The sequence below is a fragment of the Amphiura filiformis genome, chromosome 3 (genome assembly GCF_039555335.1).
Source record: "Amphiura filiformis chromosome 3, Afil_fr2py, whole genome shotgun sequence".
NCBI lineage: Eukaryota > Metazoa > Echinodermata > Ophiuroidea > Amphilepidida > Amphiuridae > Amphiura > Amphiura filiformis.
In genome coordinates, this window is record NC_092630.1 from 82,794,068 (window position 1) to 82,820,778 (window position 26,711).

The 26,711-nt window shown below is 37.6% G+C and overlaps 1 protein-coding gene across 3 annotated transcripts in view; it reads right to left on the reverse strand.

Moving 5' to 3' along the window:
- The window catches only part of LOC140149265 (uncharacterized), an 85,108-nt gene extending 59,979 nt beyond the window's left edge, over positions 1 to 25,129 (reverse strand). Inside the window, exons 1-4 of one of the 3 annotated variants that reach the window (XM_072171521.1) lie at positions 24,981 to 25,129; positions 8,190 to 8,301; positions 2,693 to 3,275; positions 887 to 1,051 (exon numbers count right to left, since the gene is read on the reverse strand). In XM_072171521.1, coding sequence (XP_072027622.1) covers positions 887 to 1,051; positions 2,693 to 3,275; positions 8,190 to 8,288 — 847 coding nt within the window. In that variant the 5' untranslated portion in view covers positions 8,289 to 8,301; positions 24,981 to 25,129. Of the gene's footprint in view, positions 1 to 886; positions 1,052 to 2,692; positions 3,276 to 8,189; positions 8,305 to 24,980 lie in introns of all 3 variants that reach the window. The other 2 variants (XM_072171522.1, XM_072171520.1) reach the window with 2 other exon arrangements.
- Positions 25,130 to 26,711: the final 1,582 nt, after the last annotated feature.

A 26,711-nucleotide genomic window follows, 5' to 3' on the forward strand; every position in this document is an offset into this window, starting at 1 on the left:
TGTTCTGCTGCAATAGGCCTCTGCTAGACTGCTGCCCTCATTTGTCAACCTTCTGCATAACACAGTAAATGCGCAGTGTAGATGGCTGGTGGAATAAGTCTAAAGCCTCTGCACGTGTGCCTATGATCCAATGAGATGCACCTGCACGATTAGCCACACCGTAATGATTTCCGATGCTCATACTGCGCCCGTCGGTACTCCGCGCACTACGCGATAGCACACCGCGAGCACGCGTTAGTGAGCCGCGCGCACGCGATAGCATGCGGACAGAGAGATGGACACGCCATGATTAGTATTATTATGACAACCATCATCATTGATTGATTGCTGCACAGTACAGGCAACCTCAAAATTCCTCCATTAATACTATGGTCCTGTGCAAATTAAAAATATTTTTCAGCTAGAGAAGCCTACATGTAATCTCGTAATATATACAAATTTACACAAATTTCTGACAGAACGGGGCAGACCGCAACATACACAGTAAATTGCAAGAACAACACGGCCATGCTTCATACACCATCACTCGTTTAAGCTCTGTTATACATGTATATGCACTGTACTTTTGCGGATTGTGCCTGTATATTCTGTACTTGACTATTTGTATAGTCGTTTTTATGTGAGAAACAAGGTTAATGGTACAACATAGGGAGAAAGACTTTGTTAGAAACTAACCAAAAATATACAAAAAAGAATAAAAACAAAAAATAATTATAACAACTGAAAGCAAAACACAGTCCTATACGAAAACATCACGCAATGATACCAAACTTTCATTAGCATTCATTCATGCAAAACACAGTCCTATTCATGCAAAAAATTGCTAAAACGGTCTTGAGAATTGGATAAATGTAACACTCTGACTTTGAAAATCAAAATGACATACCGACAATTTTATCCATAAGTTCATCAGCTTCCAGGCTGGTAGCCTTTAATGGTGGTCTCAATGGTGTCCTTATCCTGTTCTTTGTGTTTGTTGTTTGAGTTTGTTCTTGCACATATTGGGCTCTTGCTGAATGAGGATTAGCAACGGTAGACTGTAATACATCTCCTGTGAATAAATGATGCAAAAGTAATTATATAATATTGAATGGCTTTGAGTGTGATACGAGAATATTTTTCTATCGAGTGCAATATATTCTTGTATCACACGAAAAGAAGCCATTCAATATTATTATTATTATTTATATCAGGCTTTTGCTTTGCAGTAAAATGAAAATTTAAGCTTACCTAGCCACCGGGTTTAACCAATGTGTATTGTAATCTAATCTAAGCTTACCTTTTGCAGTGGCGTACCGTGGCCGCCCTAACCCCGGGGGGCTGAAGAAAATTCAATTTGTGCCGCCTCTTCCTCAACAGCCCGAAAAGGTTGACCCAATTTTTTTCTAGGTCGTTTGAAAAAGTGAAGAGCAAAAAAAAAAAAGTTTCAGGTGCAAGCGTCCTAAAAGCACCACATTTTGATGTATGGTACCATTTTTTATGCTTTACCAAATTTTCCCCCCTTTTTTATTTACTAATTCTTTTTGCCACCCCCTTCGCTTTTGCCACCCTTCTTCTTCCGCCGCCCTTCATTTTGGCCGCCTGCTTTTACCCTTGGGGGGGCTACGCCCAAAAGCCCCCCCAAAATACACGCCATGTTTTGACCTTCTTGTTTTCTGCTCTTTGCTCTCCAAAGACAATTTCAGAATAATTATATATTGGCTTATTTGTAGATGTGGATTATATTTCCTAATGTTATCATCATCCAGAATTGCTGTGAATTAAATTAGTGAGTTTACTTGTTTATACAGTACGAAATCTCCTGTGAGCTGTTACGGTGCCTGTATTGTTGTGCTGTTGTATCATGGCGCGTGTTGGTGCTGTCACCATGGTAACGCGCAACACGTACGAGATACGCGTACAATATTTAAAAAATATTGTATTGCATCCGGTTATTTGGCAAATATTGTACAATATACAGTTTTATTGTATCGCTCAAAAGCCTGATATAAATAATAATAATAATTATTTCTCTCAAGTATTAGGGCAATTCCAGAGAAGATATCTCACACTTCCTACATTTCTTCCTTTTCAATTTTCCTGTACTGATTTGCTGCAACATGTGTCGATAGTGACAAAAAGTATTTCAATGAACAGAGCACTTCATGATCTTGTAAAATATCTTTATTTCTTGACTATCAACCCATGTTTAGCCAGTCTATTCTCAACAAGAATGGGGACCTGTACAAAGTGATATGATTGTCATTTGATGTAATGGGGTGATGCGTCATGTTGCAAAGGATTCTGGGAATGGTAAGATATCTTCTCTGTGGCATGCCCAAACTTTCAGATTTAAAAGTTATTTAAAGTATGTGATTTTGGGTTAGACCTAGAGTCTAGGTTCATATTACTGAGTCTATATTTTGTAAATACATTCTTTTTTCCTTAGGAAATGGTGTTTGTAAGAGAAACATCCTATATATTTTGCATACATTTGCATATTCCTGACTGGTACAGGCAGGGAAAAAGAGCAAGACTAAAAGAGAGCAGCTGCGCTGCACGTACTGTAATATTTTGGAAAAAATGTGTATGAAGTTTATACATGACTCAAAATATAAACACCAGAAATTTTCATATTTTATATCATGCATCTTTCGTCAGCATTATTTGATTACCAATTTTATGTCAACTATAATGTCAAATTTTACTATACCTCTTGCTCTTCTGAATACATTGCCATGGTTGATAGGTTTAGGTATATACCCATTTTTACACTGCTTCCTTAGGTAACAAAGTGTCGCTTCCGACCCTTCCTGGCACACTGACTGGGGCGGACTTTGTACACACCCATTGGTAAGTGCAATAAGCACTGAAATCTTATGAGACTTTCCAAATGAAAGTGGTAATGATGTCAGTTTATTGTCACAAACATTGAGCTTCCGCAAAGACTCCATTTCACCCATATTTTCTGGCAGTTTGACAAGTGAATTATGGGACAGATCTAATCGCTCTAGTTTGACAAGGTTCACAAACGATTCTGGGAGTTGTTGTAGTGAGTTGTGATTCATGAGTAGAGTTTTGAGATGGAAAAGAAGTGAGAAGCTTTCTGGAAGTGTGAAAAGATGATTATGGCTGATGTTGAGATGTGAGAGGTGCGGAAGTCTCAATGGTATCTCAGGTGGTATGCGTGAGATGCTATTGAATGAAGTGTCAAGTCTTTCAAACAACGAAATGGAGTCTACTAGAGCCCATGGGAATTCCTTCAGCATTCCAGGGATGTCTTCACCATTAACATGCTGAAAAATACAAAAGACAATATTGCAAATTTGTTACTTTTTTTTGCAACAACATAGTCATTTCTGCCTATTTTATCTGCTGACTGAATGATAGTACTTGCAAAATAAGGAAAGCATCACATTAAAAAAGTGAATTTTATTTTACATTAGACTTCTCAGAATTGATTATATTTTTTTAGTTTTAAGATTGAGATTGAGAACTGGTTCATGCAGAGATGCCAGTCAGTTTTACTCAAAAAACATGAAAAGCGTGTGAATGCAGGACGAAAAGCGTGTGAATGCAGGCCAAAAAGCCCCAAAACAGGCTGAAAATAATAAAAATGTGGGAATTTGAACTCACAAAAAACCTGAATTCAGGTTAAAACCTGAAAACTGGCATCTCTGTTCATGGTATATGCTACTAACAAGAGAAAATTATCTGGTCTCATCAGTGAGATCAAATATTATGTAATAGGCATTAATTTGTGAACTTCTAATTTGTTCACACTTTTGGAACATTAGATGAAAGATCTACCTCTTAAAATAGAGGTAGTACCATTGCTTGGTTCTCCAGGGTGAGTCAAAAAGGTGCACTAAGGCAAAAAGAACCCATCTTTATTTTAGAAGCAGGTTGAACTTTTCAGGGTCAGAATTTCGGCGTGAATCAGAGAATCGATTCTCGCAGAGATTCTCGTAAACAGATTTGCATGAATCAAAGTTGATTCCTTCAAACGTTTGTAGTTTACACAGTTTACAATGTTGATTTGCGAGAATCAAATGATTCCCGCAAATTTATTCTGCAAGAATCAAGATTGATTCTCACACTGTGAAACGATATTCTGACCCTGCTTTTTAGGTCTTAAAACATTATATTCATTAATGATCTTGTGTGAAAAATGGAAGTGTGAAAAATTATTTAGCATTTACTGTTCTGTTTAATGAAATAATTTACAGCGATACCTAATCTTAATGGTTCTGATGCTATATGTAAGGTAGATTTGGAACAACTGCCATTTATATACTCAACCTCATTGGCACTGAAGTACATGTAGAATGGAGCACCCAAATGCAATTGCCCAAGTAGAGAAACATTATTTACTGTTTTTTATTTGTTTTTTGGATTGTTAGATTCAACTGTTTGTTTTTATGCAAATCCAATAATAATGACAGTATTAAACTCACAATTTTAGTGATGTTTCACCACTAAACTAGTGCATTCGTCAGACTGGCAACTCATCACATCTGACTGAACTGATATCATCTGACAATCTAACTGATCATTTAAATACCATTGATCCCACCAGCAGTGTCAAATTTATCTCTGAGCAAGAGCGAGATGGTTCTATTCCCTCACTGGATACCCTGATCACCATAAAACCAGACGGGTTAGTGAAACTCAGTATTTACAGAAAGAAAACGCACAATGATCAGTACTTTCTGTTTTCCTCCCACAATCCTTTTCATCAGGAGTCATTAGAACCCTATTAGACCAGAGTGATGTGATAGTCACCAATAAGTGGATAAACAGAAAGAGGAGAACAATATACGCCGAAACATTATCTTGCTGCAGCTACCCAGATTGGTTGATCAAAAAAGTCAAACATAAACCAGATCCACTCAAAAAACAAAGCCTACCTCAAAGCAAAAAGATGACAGTGAAATAAAAATTCAAAAGGCATCATATGGTGGTAATTCCTATGAGAGCCTTACTGAGTGAGTTTCTAGAGTTTTCAAAAAACATAGTTTTTCTACTGCTATGAAACCTCACCGCACCATCCGCAATGTGCTCGTCCATCCTAAGGACAATTTTCTCCCTCAACAAAAAGCTGAGGCGATCTATGTGTAACCGATGTGGTTTTTACGGGGTTTATGCCAACGATTCAACCGTGGGGGCTTTTACTCGATGCATTAAAATGATACTGGAACGCAGGAAAAATACACAATCAGATGACTTGATGATGAAGTTGTAGATTTCTTTATTTATTGCAACTGTTGATGGAGTAACAATGTAGATTGATGTAAAATAACTTGATTGAAAACTTATGCACAGTGGTTACAGCTGGATGTTAGTCAGATCGAAGCTTAGATGGAAGTGAAGTGAAAATGATCTAGGGGGCACATTCTGCAGAAAAACACTTGAAAACTACCTTAAGAACCATCTCTGCAACAGCATAAATATTAACCCTAACTAAGCATTTACTTTATGATAGATCTTAACAATACATAACCTGTTAAAGAGATTAAAACTTTCTCATGAATATTCATAAGTACATCACCTACAATCTCAAGCTCAGTGTTCCAAGAAACAAATTAATTGGATAAGAGGCAATAAATTCCATAGCACTTAACTTATTGGATAACAATACAAACTCATTTGAAAGGAATCACTTGAAATTGCCAAAGTGCACTTAACTCCAAAACTTCTAACAAAGGAAACAATAAACAATGAAGACATAAACATTTGAAATACTCATAAACTTGAGAAGCAAACGATGCCTACATTTTATGATCAATGAGCTAAATGACCTTTTCAAATTAAAGATAAACCATGATCTATTAAAATAATTAAGACAATGATGATGGAAAATAAGTTTACTTGATGATGATCATGATTAATTACAGATGAAAATATAATTTGATATGAAACCAAAAACCTACATGCAGAACACATTTTTGATTCTACATACATTAATTAAGTCATGTGAAAATGACACAATCAAAATGAACAAAACAATAACTTTGCATTTGATGGAAGCAAGTTATATTGAAACAAGTTACATGATTCAGCCAAGGTGGGTGGTTCTTGAGGCTATTACATATGAAATCCCCTGCAAAGATTGTTCTGGTACATATGGAGAAACCGGCCGCCCATTCGGCATTCGCCTCAAAAACACCAAAACAAGGTGGAAAATTTGAAAATAAGCTCTACACAAGAGCCAGCCACAAATCATCTATCACAGACATTCACAAGTCAGAAAACAGGTTATATAATCATGTATCTAACTATTATATTTGTAACCCAAAAGGGATTTTTGATCCTTAGGTCATTGTCCAGTGGCGTGGCATTACCAGCGAGCTTCTTCTTTAGATTGTTGATTGATTGGATAAATGGCTAGATTTAGGTTGCTTGTATAAAATAATTGGGTGAAGCAATGTATTGTTTCCAGCTAATTGATCGCGTGCACACTTCAAACAAGTGAATTAATGTTAATAATTAAAAAAATTTATGGATATGAATTCAGACCTGGCCAAGCGTGTGTTCAATGGGACCCGCCGCTCTACCACATCCGTCACTAGGTAATGCACCTGACGATATGTAACATTTAAATAACTTTCAAAAACATTGCTTGTTTTGTTTTGTTTTATTTCTTCTTTTGCCTGGGTTACTCATTCAGTGGATGTTTTAAGGTATCCTCTGTTCTTCCATGAGGCCGAGGGGTCACATTAAAATATACATCAAAACACATCAAAATAATGAAACAAAATATTTAAATACATAGGATACATAAATATATAAGCATACACAATCATGAACTTAAAATGGGGAAACTAACCCATATTATTATAAAATACATAACCAACACAGCGCATCAAATTTAAATACAAAGTACTTCTATTTTCAAAAAACCCAACAAAACCTGGGAAATTTTTCAATAAAGAAATTTCAGATTTCAGATTTCCATTATACTTGCCAAAATACAACATAAAAGACATGTTTTTGAAACTAAATAATTTACACAGTTTAAGATTTAAGACACAATATAATTTACATAACAAGAAAATTCATCATTTAGTATTTGAATTAAATAAACATATTTCTCAAATTATAAAACAATTGAGGATTTAAAACACACTAAAAATTGATACAGTAAGAAATTTCATCAGCATTTCAATTATTATATACACATTTGAAAACTAAAATTTTGATTTCAACATTGGCCAAATACAAGCCCAAGGCCATGTTCACACATTAAAAAAAAGGTTTGCTACTTATTACACAAGTGGTCATATTGAATATTGCTAATATTATTACACACTTAAAAACCTGTTTTTGAAAATGGAAGTATTGGATGGTATTGGATATTTCAGATCAGATTGCAGATTATTCCATGCTTTGGCCCCCCTGAACAGGAAAGAACGTCTTCCAGCTTCAGTTCTGGGTTTAAAATTGAGAGCTATATTACCGTGAGAGCTACCTCTTGTGTTATGGCCATGATTGTCTCTAATAACATCATTTAGGCCTTCAAGAACAAGCCCGGCTAGGCATTTAAACTTTTAAAGACAGTGATACATAAGTTATCATGTCTACGATCACTTAGGAGCTTCCAGCCAAGCCTGTCCCTAATAAATGAAGGTGTGCGAACAGGGACCCTGAGGATAGCCCTCCCAGCCCGATTCTGAAGACGTTCTATCCTATTCTATACTGAGTCTGGGAAGCACGAGAGCTTTGTAAATTATTGTATTTAAATTGTCAGCTGAAAGCCACTCTCTAATTCTATATAGAAGACCAATATATTTTGAAACATTACAACAAATTTGATTTATGTGAGGCTCCCAGCACATTTTTTTATCCAGAGTGAGGCCTAAGTATTTACATTTATTTACAGTTTCCAAGACATCATTATTCAAAAATAAACTAAGATCATCAGATTTACTAATATTACGACTTGAGCAAAAGAGCATGGCTTTGGTGCTTCATGGGTAATACACAAGTCCAAGATTGCTTGAGCTTTATTTCAACTCAGTTCTACTGTCAAATATGAACTGACCAAAAATAAATTAACAAGTTGTCAATGTTATTGCATTAAAATATTGCTTTGCAAATTGTGTCTTTGACAGAAATCTTTCGCCAACATAATGTTACAATATTTTGTGTGCCCTTTTGAAAAATTTCCAAAAAACATTTTGTGTTTGCTGGGATTGTTATATTCTTACCTGCTGATACTCCTTAGGTGTTACTTTTCTGGTAAGTCTCAATTCTTTCCTCTCCTCTTGCCTGACAGGTGGGAAATCTTGGACTTGTGTATTACCCATGATGCACTAGCTTCTTCTGAAAGAAAGAAAAGGAAATGTTTAATTAGTATTGTGGGGTTTGCCAATTTTGAACTGTTTCATTCTATTAAGCTTCCTTACATTGACCCTAGATGTATCTGGGTTAGTGTTAAGAAATACAAAAATGCATAAACCTGATGACTAGTGTCGATTATAAGTTATGCCTAATCCTAATGACTAGTATGGTATCCATAAGCGATAGACCTGATGACTAGTGTGGTAGCCATTATTATAAGTGATGCCTAAACCTGATGACTAGTATAGTACTGTACCCATTATAAGAGATGCCTAAACCTGATGACTAGTATATAGTACTGTATCCATTATAAGTGATGCCTAAACCTGATGACTAGTATGGTACCATATCCATTATAAATGATGCCTAAACCTGATGACTAGTATAGTACTGTACCCATTATAAGTGATGCCTAAACCGGATGACTAGTATAGTACTGTATCCATTATAAGTGAATAGTGATGCCTAAACCTGATGACTAGTATGGTACCATATCCATTATAAATGATGCCTAAACCTTAGTGTTGGCCGATCCCGATCTGTGAATCGGAGATCGGTGCCGATATGGACTGCATCGGCCTTGAATCTGAATCGGCAGATGAGCTATCAGCTGCCGATCTAGCTTACCGATCTCTGAACTTGACAGTAATAAAAGTACACAACAATTCTTTAAGCTTACCATTACTTTCTTATGTAACATTACTACTATTTAATGCCAATATATTTCCAAAAAACGTTGTTACCACCGTAAGAATCATGTCGTTTCATACTGTATTTTATAATATTATCCACTCAGTGACAACACTCCCGACTGTACAGTGCGTCCCTGGGAAAAATTTGTAAACACTTTAACACTCGACATGTGCGCGCCCTTCAATGTCGGGTTTCCCAAGGTGAATTTGAGGGCATGTTATTTTTAGAATTGCGCACATTCGCGCTATTCCTCCTCACACGGACGATTTCATCTCTTAATCTCCGAACAGGGTCATTATTTCTCAATTCACCCAATGGGAAACACCTCACCCCCTTCAAATTTGTTCAAAATTCGTATACAGGGTGGTTTTGTCTGGCAAAGCTCAAATTTCAAATTTTAGCTTAATCGGACGTACGGTTTTCGCGCTATGCCCCGCCCATTTTTCGCCCATCAATATTGTCGCGGCCATATCTCCGTAACTGTTGGTCCTACTGAGCTGAAATTGGTGTCATTATTTAGCTAATCTCTCAAAGAATCCAAATCTGCTATCATTTAGTATGTAGGAGTAAGAAAAATTTGTGACCTTTTTTTCTGTACTTTGACCTTGAATTTGACCTTGTTGCCCAAGTGGCCGCGAGCGAATTTGCGTTGGAATTATACCCCCATATGTTGTCTACAAAATATCAAAAAATTGGAGGGGTAATATTTTTTGTTTTTTTGCTAGGCTTTCACAAAGCAAGCATGCAGGTGAAAACATATGTATTTAATGCATGTACATATAGGCCTATACAATTGGCCTATATTATATTGTATCATGAGCCTACATACAAAATTACAGTTTTTCAACCACATGCTTGCTTTATGAAAGCCTAGCAAGAAAACAAAAAATATTACCCCTCCAATTTTTTGATATTATGTAGACAACATATGGAGGTGTAATCCCAACATAAATTCGCCTCGCGGTCACGTGGGCAACAAGGTCAAATTCAAGGTCAAAGTACAGAAAACAAGGTCACAAATTTTCTCTTCCTCCTACACACTAAATGATAGTAGATTTGGATTCTTTGAGAGATTAGCTAAAAAATGACACCAATTTCAGCTCAGTAGGACCTACGGTTACGGAGATATGGTCGCGACAATATTGATGGGCTTAAAAATGGGCGGGGCATAGCGCTTGAAACCGTGACGTCCGATTAAGCTAAAATTTGAAATTTGAGCTTTGCCAGCCAAAATCACCCTGTATACCAATTTTGAACAAATTTGAAGGGGGTGAGGTGTAAAATCATATTTTTTTTTGGGTGATTTGAGAAATAATGACCCAACACGTGAATTCTTTCTGTAAACAACTCTGCACAACCAATCAGGATGGGAATTCATGTATTCCCCAATACGTCATATGCATAAATTATTATAATATCGATGGAGCTGATTTAGCTGCAGGGTCATCGAATCAATTCGCGCAGTGATTCGCCTAACTTATACACACGCAAATCAAAGTTGATTCATGGAGAAGAAAGAAGAATAAAACAATCAAGAGAAATGGATTAATGATTAAACTTCCGACAATCGGAGGCACTGAGTGAGTAACGCTGGGACTTGGGGTGTAAAATGGTATTTTATTTGGGTTGATATTGACATGAAAAAACCTCTAAAAACGGTCATCATATTACAGGTTTGGGGAATTAAGCTTTGACTGTTAACATTACTGGGGCCCGACTTGAATGAACTTGTACTGGTTGTAAAATAACATTTAAGGAATCTGAATCGGGATCGGATCGGCCCGATCTGCTAATTTTCAGATCGGAGATCGGCAGATCCGATCTTGGGTTGGATCGGCCAACACTACTAAACCTGATGACTATAGTATGGTATATTATTATGCCTAAACCTTATGACTAGTATGGTATCCATTATAAGTGATGCCTAAACCTGATGACTATTAAATTCATGTTCACTATTAAAAGGATAAAATTGTTACCCCCGTTTGTTCTCACGAAATACGGGAAAATATGTACGGTCTGGTACTGTATCCCTGACACCTGACCGTAGATATTTTCCCGTATTTTGTGAACTTAACAGGGGGTAACTAATAGTATCCATTTAAGTGATGCCTAAACCCGATAACTAGTATGGTACTGTATCCATTATACGTGATGCCTAAACCTGATGACTAATATGGTACTGTATCCATTATAAGTGATGCCTAAGCCTGATGACTAGTATGGTACTGTATCCATTATAAGTGATGCCTAAACCTGATGACTAGTATGATATCCATTTTAAGTGATGCCTAAACCTGATGACTAGTATGGTACTGTATCCATTATAAGTGATGCCTAAACCTGATGACTAGTATGGTACCATATCCATTATAAGTGATGCCTAAACCTGATGACTAGCATGGTATCCTTTATTATGCCTAAACCTGATGACTAGTATGGCACTGTATCCATTATAATTAATGCCTAAACCCAATGACTAGTATGGTACTGTATCCATTATATGTGATGCCTAAACCTGATGACTAGTATGGTACTGTATCCATTATAAGTGATGCCTAAACCTGATGACTAGTATGGTACCATATCCATTATAAGTGATGCCTAAACCTGATGACTAGCATGGTATCCTTTATTATGCCTAAACCTGATGACTAGTATGGCACTGTATCCATTATAATTGATGCCTAAACCCAATGACTAGTATGGTACTGTATCCATTATATGTGATGCCTAAACCTGATGACTAGTATGGTACTGTATCCATTATATGTGATGCCTAAACCTGATGACTAGTATGATACTGTATCCATTATATGTGATGCCTAAACCTGATGACTAGTATGGTACTGTATCCATTATATGTGATGCCTAAACCTGATGACTAGTATGGCACTGTATCCATTATAATTGATGCCTAAACCCAATGACTAGTATGGTACTGTATCCATTATATGTGATGCCTAAACCTGATGACTAGTATGGTACTGTATCCATTATAAGTGATGCCTAAACCTGATGACTAGTATGGTACCATATCCATTATAAGTGATGCCTAAACCTGATGACTAGCATGGTATCCTTTATTATGCCTAAACCTGATGACTAGTATGGCACTGTACCCATTATAATTGATGCCTAAACCCAATGACTAGTATGGTACTGTATCCATTATATGTGATGCCTAAACCTGATGACTAGTATGGTACTGTATCCATTATATGTGATGCCTAAACCTGATGACTAGTATGGTACCATATCCATTATAAATGATGCCTAAACCTGATGACTAGTATCATAGTATGGTAACGTATCCATTATAAGTGATGCCTAAACCTGATAACTAGTACGTATGGTATCCATTATAAGTGATGCCTAAATCTGATGACTAGTATGGCATCCATTATAAGTGATACAATGTGCATTAAATGCCTAAACTTAAGGATAAAATGTGCATTAAATGCCTAAACTTAAGGACTAGCATGTAATATCTTGTTTTGTGGTGCATGGCGGGTGGGTGGTTTGGCTTTTGGTTTTCTTTTGTGCTTTTTGAATGGGAATTACTTTGCCTGCTTTCCACCTGTTTGGTGAGCACATTTCTTCAATATTTTGACAAGTTGACATCAAATGTTCTATTCTATATTATTTGGCAATAATGTAGTTTACCAATAGTACGTCCAAAGTTGTACTTTTGTGTTTTTGATCGGATTAGCCCTATTGATCGCAAAGATCAGATATTTATATTCCAGCAGAACTTTGACGATAATTTTGCCGTTTTTGGACACTTAAAATGCATTCGATCCTTAATTTTGTTTCAACCGAATTTTAAATTAGCAAGCACAATAAGGCCAAAATGAAAGAGATTGTTTGCCCAGACATGTCCAACCCAAAAAATCAAGAAACATTTTTTTTATAAAAATAAAGAAAAGTATGTTGTTTTTTTTCTATAAAAATGCAAAATGACACTTGAAAGCTAATATTCCTGGCAATTACAGCTTTCATTTTCCCATATAGCCCTCGCCAACAATATTTTCAACATCAATATGTATTACAGGCTTCCAGCCTGTCACCCTTCCAACAAGCATGTATTTATCTAGTGAATTTATTCTGAACTTTTATCAAGATTTTGTTGCCAAAGAGATTAAAAATCTCAGGGTTGTAGTTATAGGATATGTTTATAGTGCTGGGTGGCATTTGATGAAAATCTTGCATATTTGGCAATTTTTTGCTTAAATGGACCAAATTCTTGACTTATTTAAATAAAATTGAGCAATTTTGGTGTCTGAGTGGTGAGCTCATCTAAAATTGAAGCCGAGTGGTGGGCTCAAGAACTGAGTGGTGGGCTCTGCCGCCCACCACCGCCCACTGTAGCTACATCCCTGATTAATATGGTAAGGTAGAAATGCATTTTAAATTTACAGTTTGACACAAGTACAAAATGTAACAAAGGCCGATGAATGTCATTGTTTTCATATACCAACCAATTTTATATACCGTTGACCAAATTTTAGAGAAATTTTTCAAATATCTGACATGCGCAAATCGTTAAGTGTGTATTTCCTATTTAACCAGATAAAATGGTGTGAGTCAGTCTTTAATATGCATAGACTGTATAGTATACATGTATGTATGTGACCCGCTCTAACCAAACCAGGAACAAGTCGCATTTTTGACATTTCATGATTTGAATAAGAATGTAATTAAGCACTAGACAATTAAGCTTTAAAGTGATACCAAAATTATAAATAGCATCAATATCAAGATATGGATAATTTTCTTGCCAAATTGCTATTCTGAGTAATGGGCCAATTAGTTTCCTGCATTACACAGGATTGGATAGGGATTATCATAGTTCAATGTTAATTATTGATTAAAATAAACCTCTTTTTAGAAGTTCTTTCAACTTGGCGGTTAACTCTGTAATATTTGCATATTGTTTTAATGTTTTAATGCTACAGATGTCGGTTGGACGTCCAGGAACATTGTCCCCTTCGTCCCCTTAGCGCACATAGCAATCAGCTCGAGAAAGGGGAACTGCACATGTGCACGCTGGTTTTACAAGGTTATTTCCCCTTTCAGATGTCATCCCATTCCCAACCAAGAGAATAGCGAGGAAGGAACCAATTGAATAGGGCCATGATGTGTCGGGCTTTAATAAGTACCGTATGTGCATTATTTATTATTATTATTATGATATCCATCAGCATGGTCATATGTCTCACTTTTTTAACAATCCACCAACTGATAAAATGGCCAACAGGTAAATGACTGACTATCGTTGCGTAAAAAGGACTGCACAGTTGTAGCAGTTTATAGCTTCAGCACAGAGGAGAAAGAAAAGAGAGAGCGTACAACCAGTCAGTCTCTGCATCATCCGATAATGAGGGCCGATTGTTCCATGAAATGCGACAGGCGAGACTGCTTCGCAATTACTGCATATTTTCACAGTCTATCGCGTAATCGCGAAAGCACGCAACGCTCTTTCGCGTATACCGCTCATTCTACAAAATCGGGTGCCAATCCACTGTAAAAATTGAAAAAATTAAAGTTTTTCAAAAAGACCTGCTTTTTGGGTTTTTTAAGAGTAAATGTATCACTACTTTCAGATGTAAAAGATTGCCAACACCACTTGAATATTTTTCTTTCAGGAAGTCACATGTTTTTTAACACTAAAACTCCATGTAATGTGAGCTACGTTACCGGCTCCAAAATGGGCTGCTTTTACTTAATCCAAGGTCATATAAAGCAAACAAAAGATCACTTGAGTGAAATGTAAAACCGATTTCACCATTTCATAGAAGTTTTAAAGATGCGTAGATGAATGCGTAACGTAGCTCACAGTAACGTAGTTCACGTTTTTTTAATGTTTTTGATGTGATTTGCGAACGTTAGAACGTTATGTCGTTTAATTCTAATATAAATGGGGTTCGATCACTGGTACCTAGCACATATTATTAGGAAGTACATGTTATACAAGTGCATACTATGGAATCCTGGTAACGTAGCTCACCAGTCTTAACATGGTCAGTCAAAATTTCAATGTTTACAACATTTCTATGCCAAAAATGCTACAGCATCAGGACTTTTAGTACTGTGATTTTTAAAAACCTATGAGTGTTTCCTTTCAAAATTCGCAAACTACATTGATACCTGTCTTACTTCTTTCCAATAACGTGAGTTAAAAAGGGATAACGTAGCTCACAGCGTTTTGGTGGAAAGTGCAATTTATTTTAGAATTACACAAAGACGTTTTAATCACTAAAAAATAATGTTGATAAACAATATGATGGTGCGTTATCTAATTTAAAAAGAACAAATAAGGAAAGGAAACGCATTTATTCAAAGAAAATATTAAGGGTCAGCTTTGAAACTTGAGCAGTGGAAACACATTTTTAGTGATTTTTGAGCCTTTGCAAGGGTTAATCAGGCTGAAGAAAGCATTTAAGGGCCTATTACACCCCTGCCAATTTTGTGCCTATTTTTGCATTTTTCTCAAAAATTATAGCGCACTGGGGACAAGTAAGATATGTATATTATAGGGGCAAGGACTACAACTACTGCACTGGAAATTTTATGTCAGCACAGACAACAGTTGTGGAGTTGCAGTCAAAAATGAGGGAAAACCAATATTTGATCAATAAATCAATAACTACTTGCTTTGAGTTGCTGAATTTTCAGTACAGTAGTTGTAGTCCTTGCCCTATAATATATACATATCTTACTTGTCACCAATGTGCTATAATTTTTGAGAAATATGCAAAAATAGGCGCCGCGGGGTGCAGACGAGCAAATTAATTGCTTAGGGATGCTCTCCAAGGTTTGTTGCGTGGTGGAAACCAGCTCAGGGGTAGTCTATTCCAATCACGAATAGTTCTAGGAAGGAAGGAGTTCTGATATCTGACAGTTCTTGTTTCAATAACTTTATATGCGTCTGCGGTGAAGTGCCTACTGGAATGATTGGTATCCCTCTGTTGAAGTTTGGTGAATGTGTTGGGAGATTCTCCCTTGTGGACGAAGTAAAATTGATATAGTCTGGCAGTTTTTCTTCTCTCAACCAAACTTTCCCACTCCAGCTCTTGAATCATTTTGGTTACACTGGACTTGTGACGAAAGTCGCCAACAACAAATCTAGCAGCTCTTCTTTGGACTCTATATCTAACATCTGAAATTGAATATATTTGGACTGGTATGGGTCGGTGACTGCACCAGCATATTCGAGGTGAGTCAACCAACACCTTGTACAAAAATATGCTTTAGCTTTAGTTTCTTTGCTGCACTGGTAAATATTTCTTTGAAGAAGCCCGAGAATTTTGTTGGCTTTGCTAACGGTGCACCGGTAATTTGAGTTCCAGGTGAGGTCTTCAGCTATTGTGACGCCAAGAAATTTGTGTTCTTGAACTTGAGCAAGGGTTTCACCAAGCATGGTATAATCATGGTGAGATTTGGTCCTCTTTAACCCAACAGACACACATGATTTAGGTCCTGCTGAAGCTTGATACTATCCTGGTCATTTGCAACCGTTGTATACAAGATTGCATCATCAGCAAATAAGCGTATGTTGCATTGAAGACCCTCAACGATGTCATTGATATAAATCAGGAATAACAATGGCCCTAATACAGTTCCCTGTGGGACTCCTGATATAACTGGATGCCATTTAGATGTTTCCCCGTTGATAATGACTCTTTGCTGCCGTTGACTCAAGAATGTACCAATCCAATTGAGGGTGTAGTACCCCCTTAAAGTATGGAAAACTATATATGTCCATCTAGATCTCATTGAGTTCTACCAAAAAATCAACATATTTGATGCCCTAAATGCTCGACAAAGTTTTTGTGGACCAAAGCATGGGAAAAAGGCTATAATTAAAGACAGAGATAAAAACAATTTATCGCGTCTGATGTCACTGTCAATTACGATCCTTGATTGGTTTACACAGGTTAATCAGCGCGTAAAAGGAAGACCGATCTATCTGGTGCTGATCGGAGAAAAGGAATAGCAGCAAATGGCGAAAAATTCCATTACTTTTACAAGGCAAAACCAGCTTTTCTAGGCATTGTGGACATGGTGCCTTCACCAAAGAAAGTTTCCTACTATTGTGATGTGCCCTGAGTAATTTGATTTAATTTAATTATTTAACTTTGTTTACAAGCTGAAAGTATTTCATGAGATGGGAAACCCCTTGTATTTTGGAATTCCCCAAATTATTGTAAACAAAGTCAGAGCTATGTTTGGAACTTGGAAAGCCCCAGTTCATTATTGCACCATCAGGAAAAACCCCCAGGAAGTGATGTAATGTGAATGTGTATAATTAATCTTGGGAAATCCCAAGATTGCAGCAATGTTGTGAAAATGTGATTGAAGTAATGGTTTATTAATAGATGATGGTTTTTTGCATGAGTACTGATATAAAAAAGCTGGAGGCTTTTGTTGGGACTTTACAGAATGCCATGGGAGATTGAAAACTCCACATGTGTGTGATGGTCTTCGTGCTTCAAAAAAGAAGTACATTTTAACCAGTTTATATAGCCAATAATTGAGCTAATTTTAATACAGCAACGAAGAAGACAGCGAGCACACAAAAGTGCTCTTCCTCATCAAAGGATTAAAAGTTCTTCTGTCAAATTGCTGGAGTTTGCTGGGTTTGTGAAGGCCACGCATCTGTCAAGAAACAGTGGAGCTGTGTTAAAGAAACCGGTTCCCTGGAAAAAGAGTGATTGGTGAAAGAAACACCATTTTTGGAGAAAGCAGCGCAAGGAGATATATTTGAGGAGAAAGCAGCGCAAGGAGATATATTTGTGGAGATAACAGCGCAAAGGAGATTGGAGAAAGCATCATCATTTTCGTATGAGGATTTTATACATAAGGATTTATAAGCGCAAGTGTACACTGGACTTCGCAGGACAAGCGAATAAGGATATATTACATCAGTCGTCCAGAACATTGCAAGAACTCTAGGATCACCAACAAGAAGACAGCTGGTTAAGTAGTCATAGAGTAAAACTGTCATTGTGTGATTTTATTGTATATGCGATATTGTTATTATATGTACCAATCATACTCTGTTTTCAATTAAAGACTTAGATTTTGTTAGCTTAAATAAACAGTGTATTTGTGTTGTGCATTCGTGTGAGTTCGGGTAAAAGGTGATTTTGGCCTTGAGTCAAAGTACGATTCGTAACAAAAAATTGGGGGCTCGTCGTCCGGGATATACACTGTAAAAAAGTTAACATTAATTTACTAAAGTCTTGAACGTGAAAGTACAGTATGACAGAGTTTAAAGCAGAAGAGTTTCTTGAAACTATAGATTGGGAGAAATTTGATAAGTTGAAGAAGCCTGATTTATTAGCACTTGCCAAACATTATGAGTTGAAAGTAAAGCAAACTACAAGAAGACAAGTAATCAAAAATGTCTTGATTGAGGTTTTGGTTGATGAAGAGTATTTTGAGGATTCCATTTTGGGCAAGAGAAAAGAGGTCGAAACTGAAATCGGTGGGGACTCTGCAGTTAAATTGAAAGAGTTGGAAATTCAATTAGAACTGAGGAAAATAGAAATGGACCAAAAAGAAAAACTGGAAATGATCAAGTTAGAGAATGAAAATAAAGAAAAACAAGAAAGGCTAGATATGGAAAAACAAAAAATGTTTATTGAAGAAAAGGAAAAGGTGGCAAAATTGGAACTTGAGAAACAGAAAATGGCAATGGAAGACAAAGCGCGCCATGAAAAGATGGCGCTGGAAGCACATTTGAAAGAAAAAAGAAATTGAGTTTGAACAAGAGAAGTTGGCTAAGCTAGGTGACAAATACTCATCAAGTTTCTCCTCAAAGTCAAAGTCAGGGTTTGATGTTACAAAGTATGTAAAGCTTGTGCCTAAATTCAAAGAAAAAGAAGTTGACCAGTACTTTCAACATTTTGAAAAGGTAGCTACAAATTTGAAATGGCCTCCAGAGCATTGGACCCTACTGTTACAAAGTAGTTTTGTGGGGAAGGCCAGGGAAACTTACTCAGCTCTACCAATAGAGAAGTGTAATGATTATGAAGAAGTCAAACAGGCAGTTCTCAAGGCCTATGAACTGGTGCCTGAAGCATACAGACAAAAGTTCAGAGATTCAAGAAAGCAAGCAGATCAAACCCATGTAGAATTTGCTAGAGTAAAAGAACAAATGTTTGACAGGTGGCTTGGGTCAAAAGAAGTCAAAGATGATTTCGACCAACTTAAGCAATTAGTTCTTATAGAAGAGTTCAAGAAATGTGTCCACGTTGACATTAAAACCCATTTGGATGAAAGCGCTAGCAAAATTAAGACGCTAAATGAGGCGGCGACAATGGCGGACGACTATGGTTTAACTCACAAATTGAATGCGAGTAGATTTAGTCATAACAGAAGTTATTCAAACAGGTTCAGCCATAATCAACCTAGAGCAAATCAGGGTGGTACACAAGAAGTGAAACCTCAGTCTAATTCACAGCATAGTGCTGGTGGTAGAGGGACCCCAGGGAGTTCAGGTAACAGAGCAAAATTTGGGACTGAATTTAAAGCCAAAGTAACTTGTACTCATTGTAAGAGACCAGGGCATACGATGACCCAGTGTTATTTCTTAAAAGGCAGACAAGATGCACAAAAACAGCAGCAAACTGCTAGTAATACTGTGGGATGTGCAGTGTCGCTTGAGTCAAAGGAAAAAGTCAGTCAAATCAAGAAACAAGAATTCCCACAAAAGGAGGTGAGACCGACAAGGTGTGTGAAGAATTTGAACCATTTGTGTTGGAGGGAGTAGTATCACTTGGTGAGAATGGTAGTCCAAAGCCCATCAAGATTGTGCGAGATACGTGTTGTGCACGGTCTATGATTCAGGAAGGAACTTTGCCCTTTAATGAGGCTAGTTCAGCAGGTAATGCTTTGATCCAGGGTATTGGGATGGAAATCATTAGTGTACCTCTCCACAAAATTAACTTGACATCTGACTTGGTTTCTGGTTCTGTAACCATAGGAGTTAGACATGAATTGCCAGTCAAGGGAGTGACCATGTTGCTAGGAAATGACTTGGCAGGGGGGAAGGTTTTTCCTGACCCAATAGTCACAGATAAGCCCAGTATACAGGATGATAATAGTGAGGAAGAGGAGATATTTCCTGCATGTGCAGTGACACGGGCAATGAGTAAGAGAGCCTCATTAGAAAAAATTGAGGACAACCAAATTGATGACATAGGCTACAATTTGGAAGACACTTTTGTGTCAAAGTTGAATGAGAAAGAAGATAAACTTCCTTCTCCAGGGGATAAAAAGACCCCTCAAAATGACACAGCCTCTGAGCATGAACAATTTGGGGAAACCATGAAAGACCCATTAAGTCATGACAAGCTGATTCTGGAGCAACAAAATGACCCAGAACTCAAAGAGATCAATCAAAGGGCATTGACCCTAGAAGAAGCAGAACAAAATTCTGTCTGTTTTACAAACAAGATGGTGTGCTAATGAGAAAATGGCGCCCACCTGATGTACCTGCCCATGAAGAGTGGAAGGTAGTGCACCAAATTGTGGTACCAAAAGTCTACCACACTGAAGTTATTAACATAGCACATGACAGCCCCATGGCAGGGCATTTGGGTGTTAAGAAAACTCATGAAAGAATTCTGAGACATTTCTGGTGGCCCACTCTCAGAAAAGATGTTTCTGAATATTGCAAAACATGTCACATATGCCAAGTAGTAGGGAAGCCAAATCAGAAAATACCTCCTGCTCCATTGAAGCCAATTCCAGCCTTTGATGAACCATTTAGTAGGGTTATTATTGATTGTGTAGGCCCCCTACCAAAGACTAAGTCAGGTAATCAATACCTTCTGACAATTATGTGCGCGTCAACACGCTTTCCTGAAGCCATACCCTTGAGAAATATTAAAGCAGTGACCATAGTGAAAGCTTTAACCAAGTTCTTCACATTTGTGGGGCTCCCCAAGTCCATACAGTCAGACCAGGGATCAAACTTTACTTCTGGAGTATTTCAGCAGGTCATGTATCAATTAGGTATAGAACAGTATACCTCAAGTGCATACCATCCAGAGTCACAAGGTGCACTAGAAAGGTTCCACCAAACATTGAAAAACATGATCAGGACATATTGTTTGGAATTTCAGAGGGACTGGGATGAGGGAGTACACTTGTTGTTATTTGCTGCTAGGGAAGCTGTTCAGGAAACTTTGGGATTTAGTCCTTTTGAGTTAGTGTTTGGACACACAGTCGCGGGCCCTTAAAGTTGTTGAAAGAAAAGTGGCTCAATGAGAAATCAGATATCAATTTGTTGGATTATGTCTCCAATTTTAAGCATAGGCTTAACAGAGCAACTGATATCGCCAAAGAAAACTTGAAACAGGGTCAGGCCAAAATGAAACAATGGTATGATAAACATGCCAAAGAGAGTGTTCAAACCAGGTGACAAAGTTCTAGTACTGTTTCCAATTCCAGGACACCCATTACAAGCCAGATATCATGGCCCATGTGAAGTAGAGTCAAAAGTGGGTGAAGTAGATTATATTATCAAGACTCCTGGTAGACGCAAGAGCAGGCAGTTATGCCACATAAATATGCTAAAAGAGTATGTTGAAAGAAGTGACAGTGGCATTTCAAAACCTGTGTGTACAGTAAAACATGCTGATAATGTAGACAAACATGCCGATGTAGACAGAATCGCCAATGTAGACAAGAGTAAAGATGACAATTCTGATGTCACATTTGACCAGGATAAAGAGCTAGAGCACAAGGAGTATAATGTAAAATTGAACAATTCTGATGTGCTCACTAATTTGGACTCAAAGTTAGGTCATCTTTCTCAAGATCAACAAAGTCAAATTGCAAATTTGATTCACAAATTTGAAAATATATTTCCTGATACACCAAGTAGAACAAATGCTGCATTTCATGATGTAGATGTTGGTGATACAAAACCAATCAAGCAGCATCCTTACAGAGTCAATCCATTGAAAATGGAACATCTCAAAAATGAGATTAATTATATGCTAGACAATGATATCATAGAACCAAGTAGTAGTGAGTGGAGCTCACCATGTATTCTTGTTCCCAAGCCTGATGGTTCATACCGATTATTCGCAGACATGAGAGCTGCAAATGTTCATTCAAAGACAGACTCGTACCCAATTCCAAGAATTGATGATTGCATAGACAAAATTGGGAATGCAAAATTTGTCAGCAAATTTGATCTTTTGAAAGGGTACTGGCAGGTTCCACTCACAGACCGTGCCAAAGAAATTTCTGCTTTTTGTACACCATTTGGTCTTTACCAGTACAAAGTTATGCCATTCGGTTTGAAAAATGCCCCAGCAACATTTCAGAGAATGGTGAACCAAATTGTGGCAGACATAGAGGGATGTGAAGCGTATGTAGATGATTTGATTGTTTACAGTCAAACTTGGGAACAACACATGGAACAACTCCATCAATTGTTTGAGAAGCTGTCTGAAGTACAGTTGACAGTCAATCTGGTAAAAAGTGAGTTTTGCCATGCCACAGTCACATACTTGGGATATGTTGTAGGTCAAGGTCAGGTGAAACCTATCAAAGCCAAAGTTGAAGCAATTGAGCAATACCCCACACCTGTAAACAAGAAGGCACTCATGAGATTTCTAGGAATGGTTGGCTATTATAGAAAGTTCTGTCCAAACTTTTCAGAGATAGCAAGTCCTTTGACTGATTTGTTGAAGAAAGATGCAAAATTCATGTGGTCAGAACAGTGTGAAAATGCTTTTCACAAAGTCAAATCAATACTCATGAGTTCACCAGTACTTACTACACCTGATTTTCAGAAGCAGTTCAAGTTGACTGTTGATGCCAGTGACATAGGCTGTGGAGGTGTTGTGATGCAAGAGGGTGAAGATCAAAATATAGATCACCCCATTTGTTACTTTTCAAGGAAATTCAACAAGCACCAGAGAAATTACTCCACAATTGAGAAGGAGTGTCTAGCATTGCTATTGGCATTGCTACATTTTGATGTGTATTTGGGTACCACAGTATACCCTGTGCTTGTTTTCACAGATCACAATCCCCTCACCTTCATCAACAGGATGAAGAACAAAAACCAAAGACTGGTGAGGTGGAGTTTGACCTTGCAAGAGTACAATCTGGACATCAAACATATTAAGGGAAAAGACAATGTAATGGCTGATGCCCTGTCCAGAATTGCATAGAAAAACCTGAAAAACAAAAATTCCTTTTAAAAGGAACATGTGTGACAAGTAGTCACTGTGTATGATGAGTTAAATACTCAAAGTTGATAATATGTTGAAGTTGATGTAAAAGAAGAAAACATTTAAGAAAGTTTTCATTACATTCGAACTTTCTTCTTTTAAGGGGAGGGTGTGATGTGCCCTGAGTAATTTGATTTAATTTAATTATTTAACTTTGTTTACAAGCTGAAAGTATTTCATGAGATGGGAAACCCCTTGTATTTTGGAATTCCCCAAATTATTGTAAACAAAGTCAGAGCTATGTTTGGAACTTGGAAAGCCCTAGTTCATTATTGCACCATCAGAAAAAAACCCCAGGAAGTGATGTAATGTGAATGTATAATTAATCTTGGGAAATCCCAAGATTGCAGCAATGTTAATGAAAATGTGATTGAAGTAATGGTTTATTAATAGATGATGGTTTTTTTTGCATGAGTACTGATATAAAAAGCTGAAGGCTTTTGTTGGGACTTTACAGAATGCCATGGGAGATTGAAAACTCCACATGTGTGTGATGGTCTTCGTGCTTCAAAAAAGAAGTACATTTTAACCAGTTTATATAGCCAATAATTGAGCTAATTTTAATACAGCAACGAAGAAGACAGCGAGCACACAAAAGTGCTCTTCCTCATCAAAGGATTAAAAGTTCTTCTGTCAAATTGCTGGAGTTTGCTGGGTTTGTGAAGGCCACGCATCTGTCAAGAAACAGTGGAGCTGTGTTAAAGAAACCGGTTCCCTGGAAAAAGAGTGATTGGTGAAAGAAACACCATTTTTGGAGAAAGCAGCGCAAGGAGATATATTTGAGGAGAAAGCAGCGCAAGGAGATATATTTGTGGAGATAACAGCGCAAAGGAGATTGGAGAAAGCATCATCATTTTCGTATGAGGATTTTACGCAAGGATTTATAAGCGCAAGTGTACACTGGACTTCGCAGGACAAGCGAATAAGGATATATTACATCAGTCGTCCAGAACATTGCAAGAACTCTAGGATCACCAACAAGAAGACAGCTGGTTAAGTAGTCATAGAGTAAAACTGTCATTGTGTGATTTTATTGTATATGTGATATTGTTATTATATGTACCAATCATACTCTGTTTTCAATTAAAGACTTAGATTTTGTTAGCTTAAATAAACAGTGTATTTGTGTTGTGCATTCGTGTGAGTTCGGGTAAAAGGTGATTTTGGCCTTGAGTCAAGTACGATTCGTAACACTATAAAGAACTAACTTTTGAGATGGTTTGCATGTCGAAAGGTGCAAAATTAACAATAAGCGCCCGGTTATAAATCCACGTTCAGCAAGTCATCATCACGACACTTGACTTGTAAACAAACCGTGCTCGAGTTTGATTGACAGGTGACGTCAGACGCGATAAATTGTCTTTATCTTTGTCTTTCATTATATTGGCACCCGATTTTGTAGAATGAAGCGTACGCTAATGCACGCATGAGCGCTGGCGTGATTGTTAGACACAGCACGATCGAACAATCGGCCCTCATGAATTATTGAATATCACGAGAACTCACCGCATACAATACACTGGGACTTAAACTGGTGGTACGCTCTCTGTTTCTTTCTCCTCTGTGAGCTTCAGTCTAGGGTTGCAGAATTCAGCACTAAAGTAATGTTGCTGTTGTGTGAGAGGTAAGCTTTATTGTTGAAATATTTCCCTAGCTATCATCAAGTAATGAATATGAACTTTATGCATTACGGTAACTCACTTTACGTATTACCCCTTTCTTCGCGTCATCCAGATTTCAGGACTTCACCTTCCAGCTGCTAGATGAAAGTCACGAAGTTGACGTTTTCAGCAATTATCACTGGGAGTATCAACTTCGACCTTCCTCACTTCCTGTTTACAATCTGAAATGTAACTTCCGGTTTAAGCAACCAGCAGCATCAGCACAGTGATGCCAACGCCGCGCCTTAGGCGCACAATTGGGCTACTTGGCGATCACTTGCCGCTACTCAAAAAAGCATGCCGCTACTTGTCTAAAATTGGGCTACTTTTGCCAGTCTCAGGCCGCGGCACTAATTTGATGTATTTTCCTTTCAATTTAGCCGATTTATAAAGGTTTTGAGTCTTTGAAGCCCCAAATTGAAATTACAATGGGTTTGTGACCATTTATTGATCGGTCAGTAACTTCCCAGTAAGTACCGGAAGTTTCAAAGTCAAGTGCTTTTCCGCCCAATTGGGTGTTTTGCGTTCTAAATTCGGGTAAATCCGCCCAAATATCCGGTATTGGGCGCTTTTTTGGAAGCTTAAAAATTGGGCTACTTGAGAATCCTTTACCGCGGCCTGGCGAGTCAATGCGCCGCGCCTTGACACTGAAAAGTTTTGGCAACACTGCATCAGCATAGTCTTCTACACAGCCAGAGACCAGTTTGTAATTACGCGGTCGTTCAATCACTATGAGTCCGGGGGGGGGCAAGAATTTTTGGCGAGCCGAAAAGGGAGGGGGGGCAATTTTTGGCCAGCTGAGAAGGGGGGGGAGCAATTTTGGAGCTTTTTGGCACATAGGCTTATTCATAAAAACGCTCTAAAAAGGCTTAGGAAAACAGTAGGCCTACGGAAACGCTTTTAGGCCTATGTAAATTTTCCTGCTCGCTGCACTTGCAACATATAGGCCTATCTAGACCATTTAAGGTTTGCAAATTGGGATCCCAAGAATTTGGCATAAAGGGGGGGGGAAGATTTTTTGGTGGGCCGAGAGGGGGGCAAGCGGTTTTTGGCGGGCCGTTCGGAAAAAAAATGGGGCTCATAATTATTGCACAGCCCCTTATGGGGTTATCATTTTCTTCAGAAGGGGAGGGGTCCCAAATATAGGCCTACAGGGGGGTAATTTTGGAAAGAAAAATAGGGGGGGGTCATACAATTTTTGATGACCAAAGTGTAGGCCTATAGGGAGTCACAAGATGACCACCACATACAAAAAAAAAGCTGTTTTTCTCAAAATGTCAAAGAGGGCTTTTGCAACAAAGCTCTTCTTTTGCAACAAAGCTCTTCTATTGTTTATTAAATCTTAGCTAATTATTTAAATATAAGGTCAATCCGGATTTTAGTACTTGAATTTTGCATCAAGATATGTGCTTATCTTGTGCAATACAAAAAACTCTATTGCTCTAGCAGTTTGCATTTCACAATAATAAAATGGCCATGTCAAAAAAACCTTAACACATGTTGCTGCACCGCGGCTCCTCCGCAATTGACTCGTTAGCATTTTACATAGGCCTACTCCAAATTATGCAAAGTTAATTTGCCAAGAAACTGTAAGGACTATCTAACTGAAACTTGGTACATATGTAGTAGGCCTACAAGTAAAATACATTTAGCATTTTGCTAATTTTATCTGCATGAGAGGCTATTAGAGTTCATTTTATTTTTCCAAGAAATTAACCCCAATTAATTAGGCCAAATAAAAAAAATAAACATGTTTCGCATCCCTTCCGCT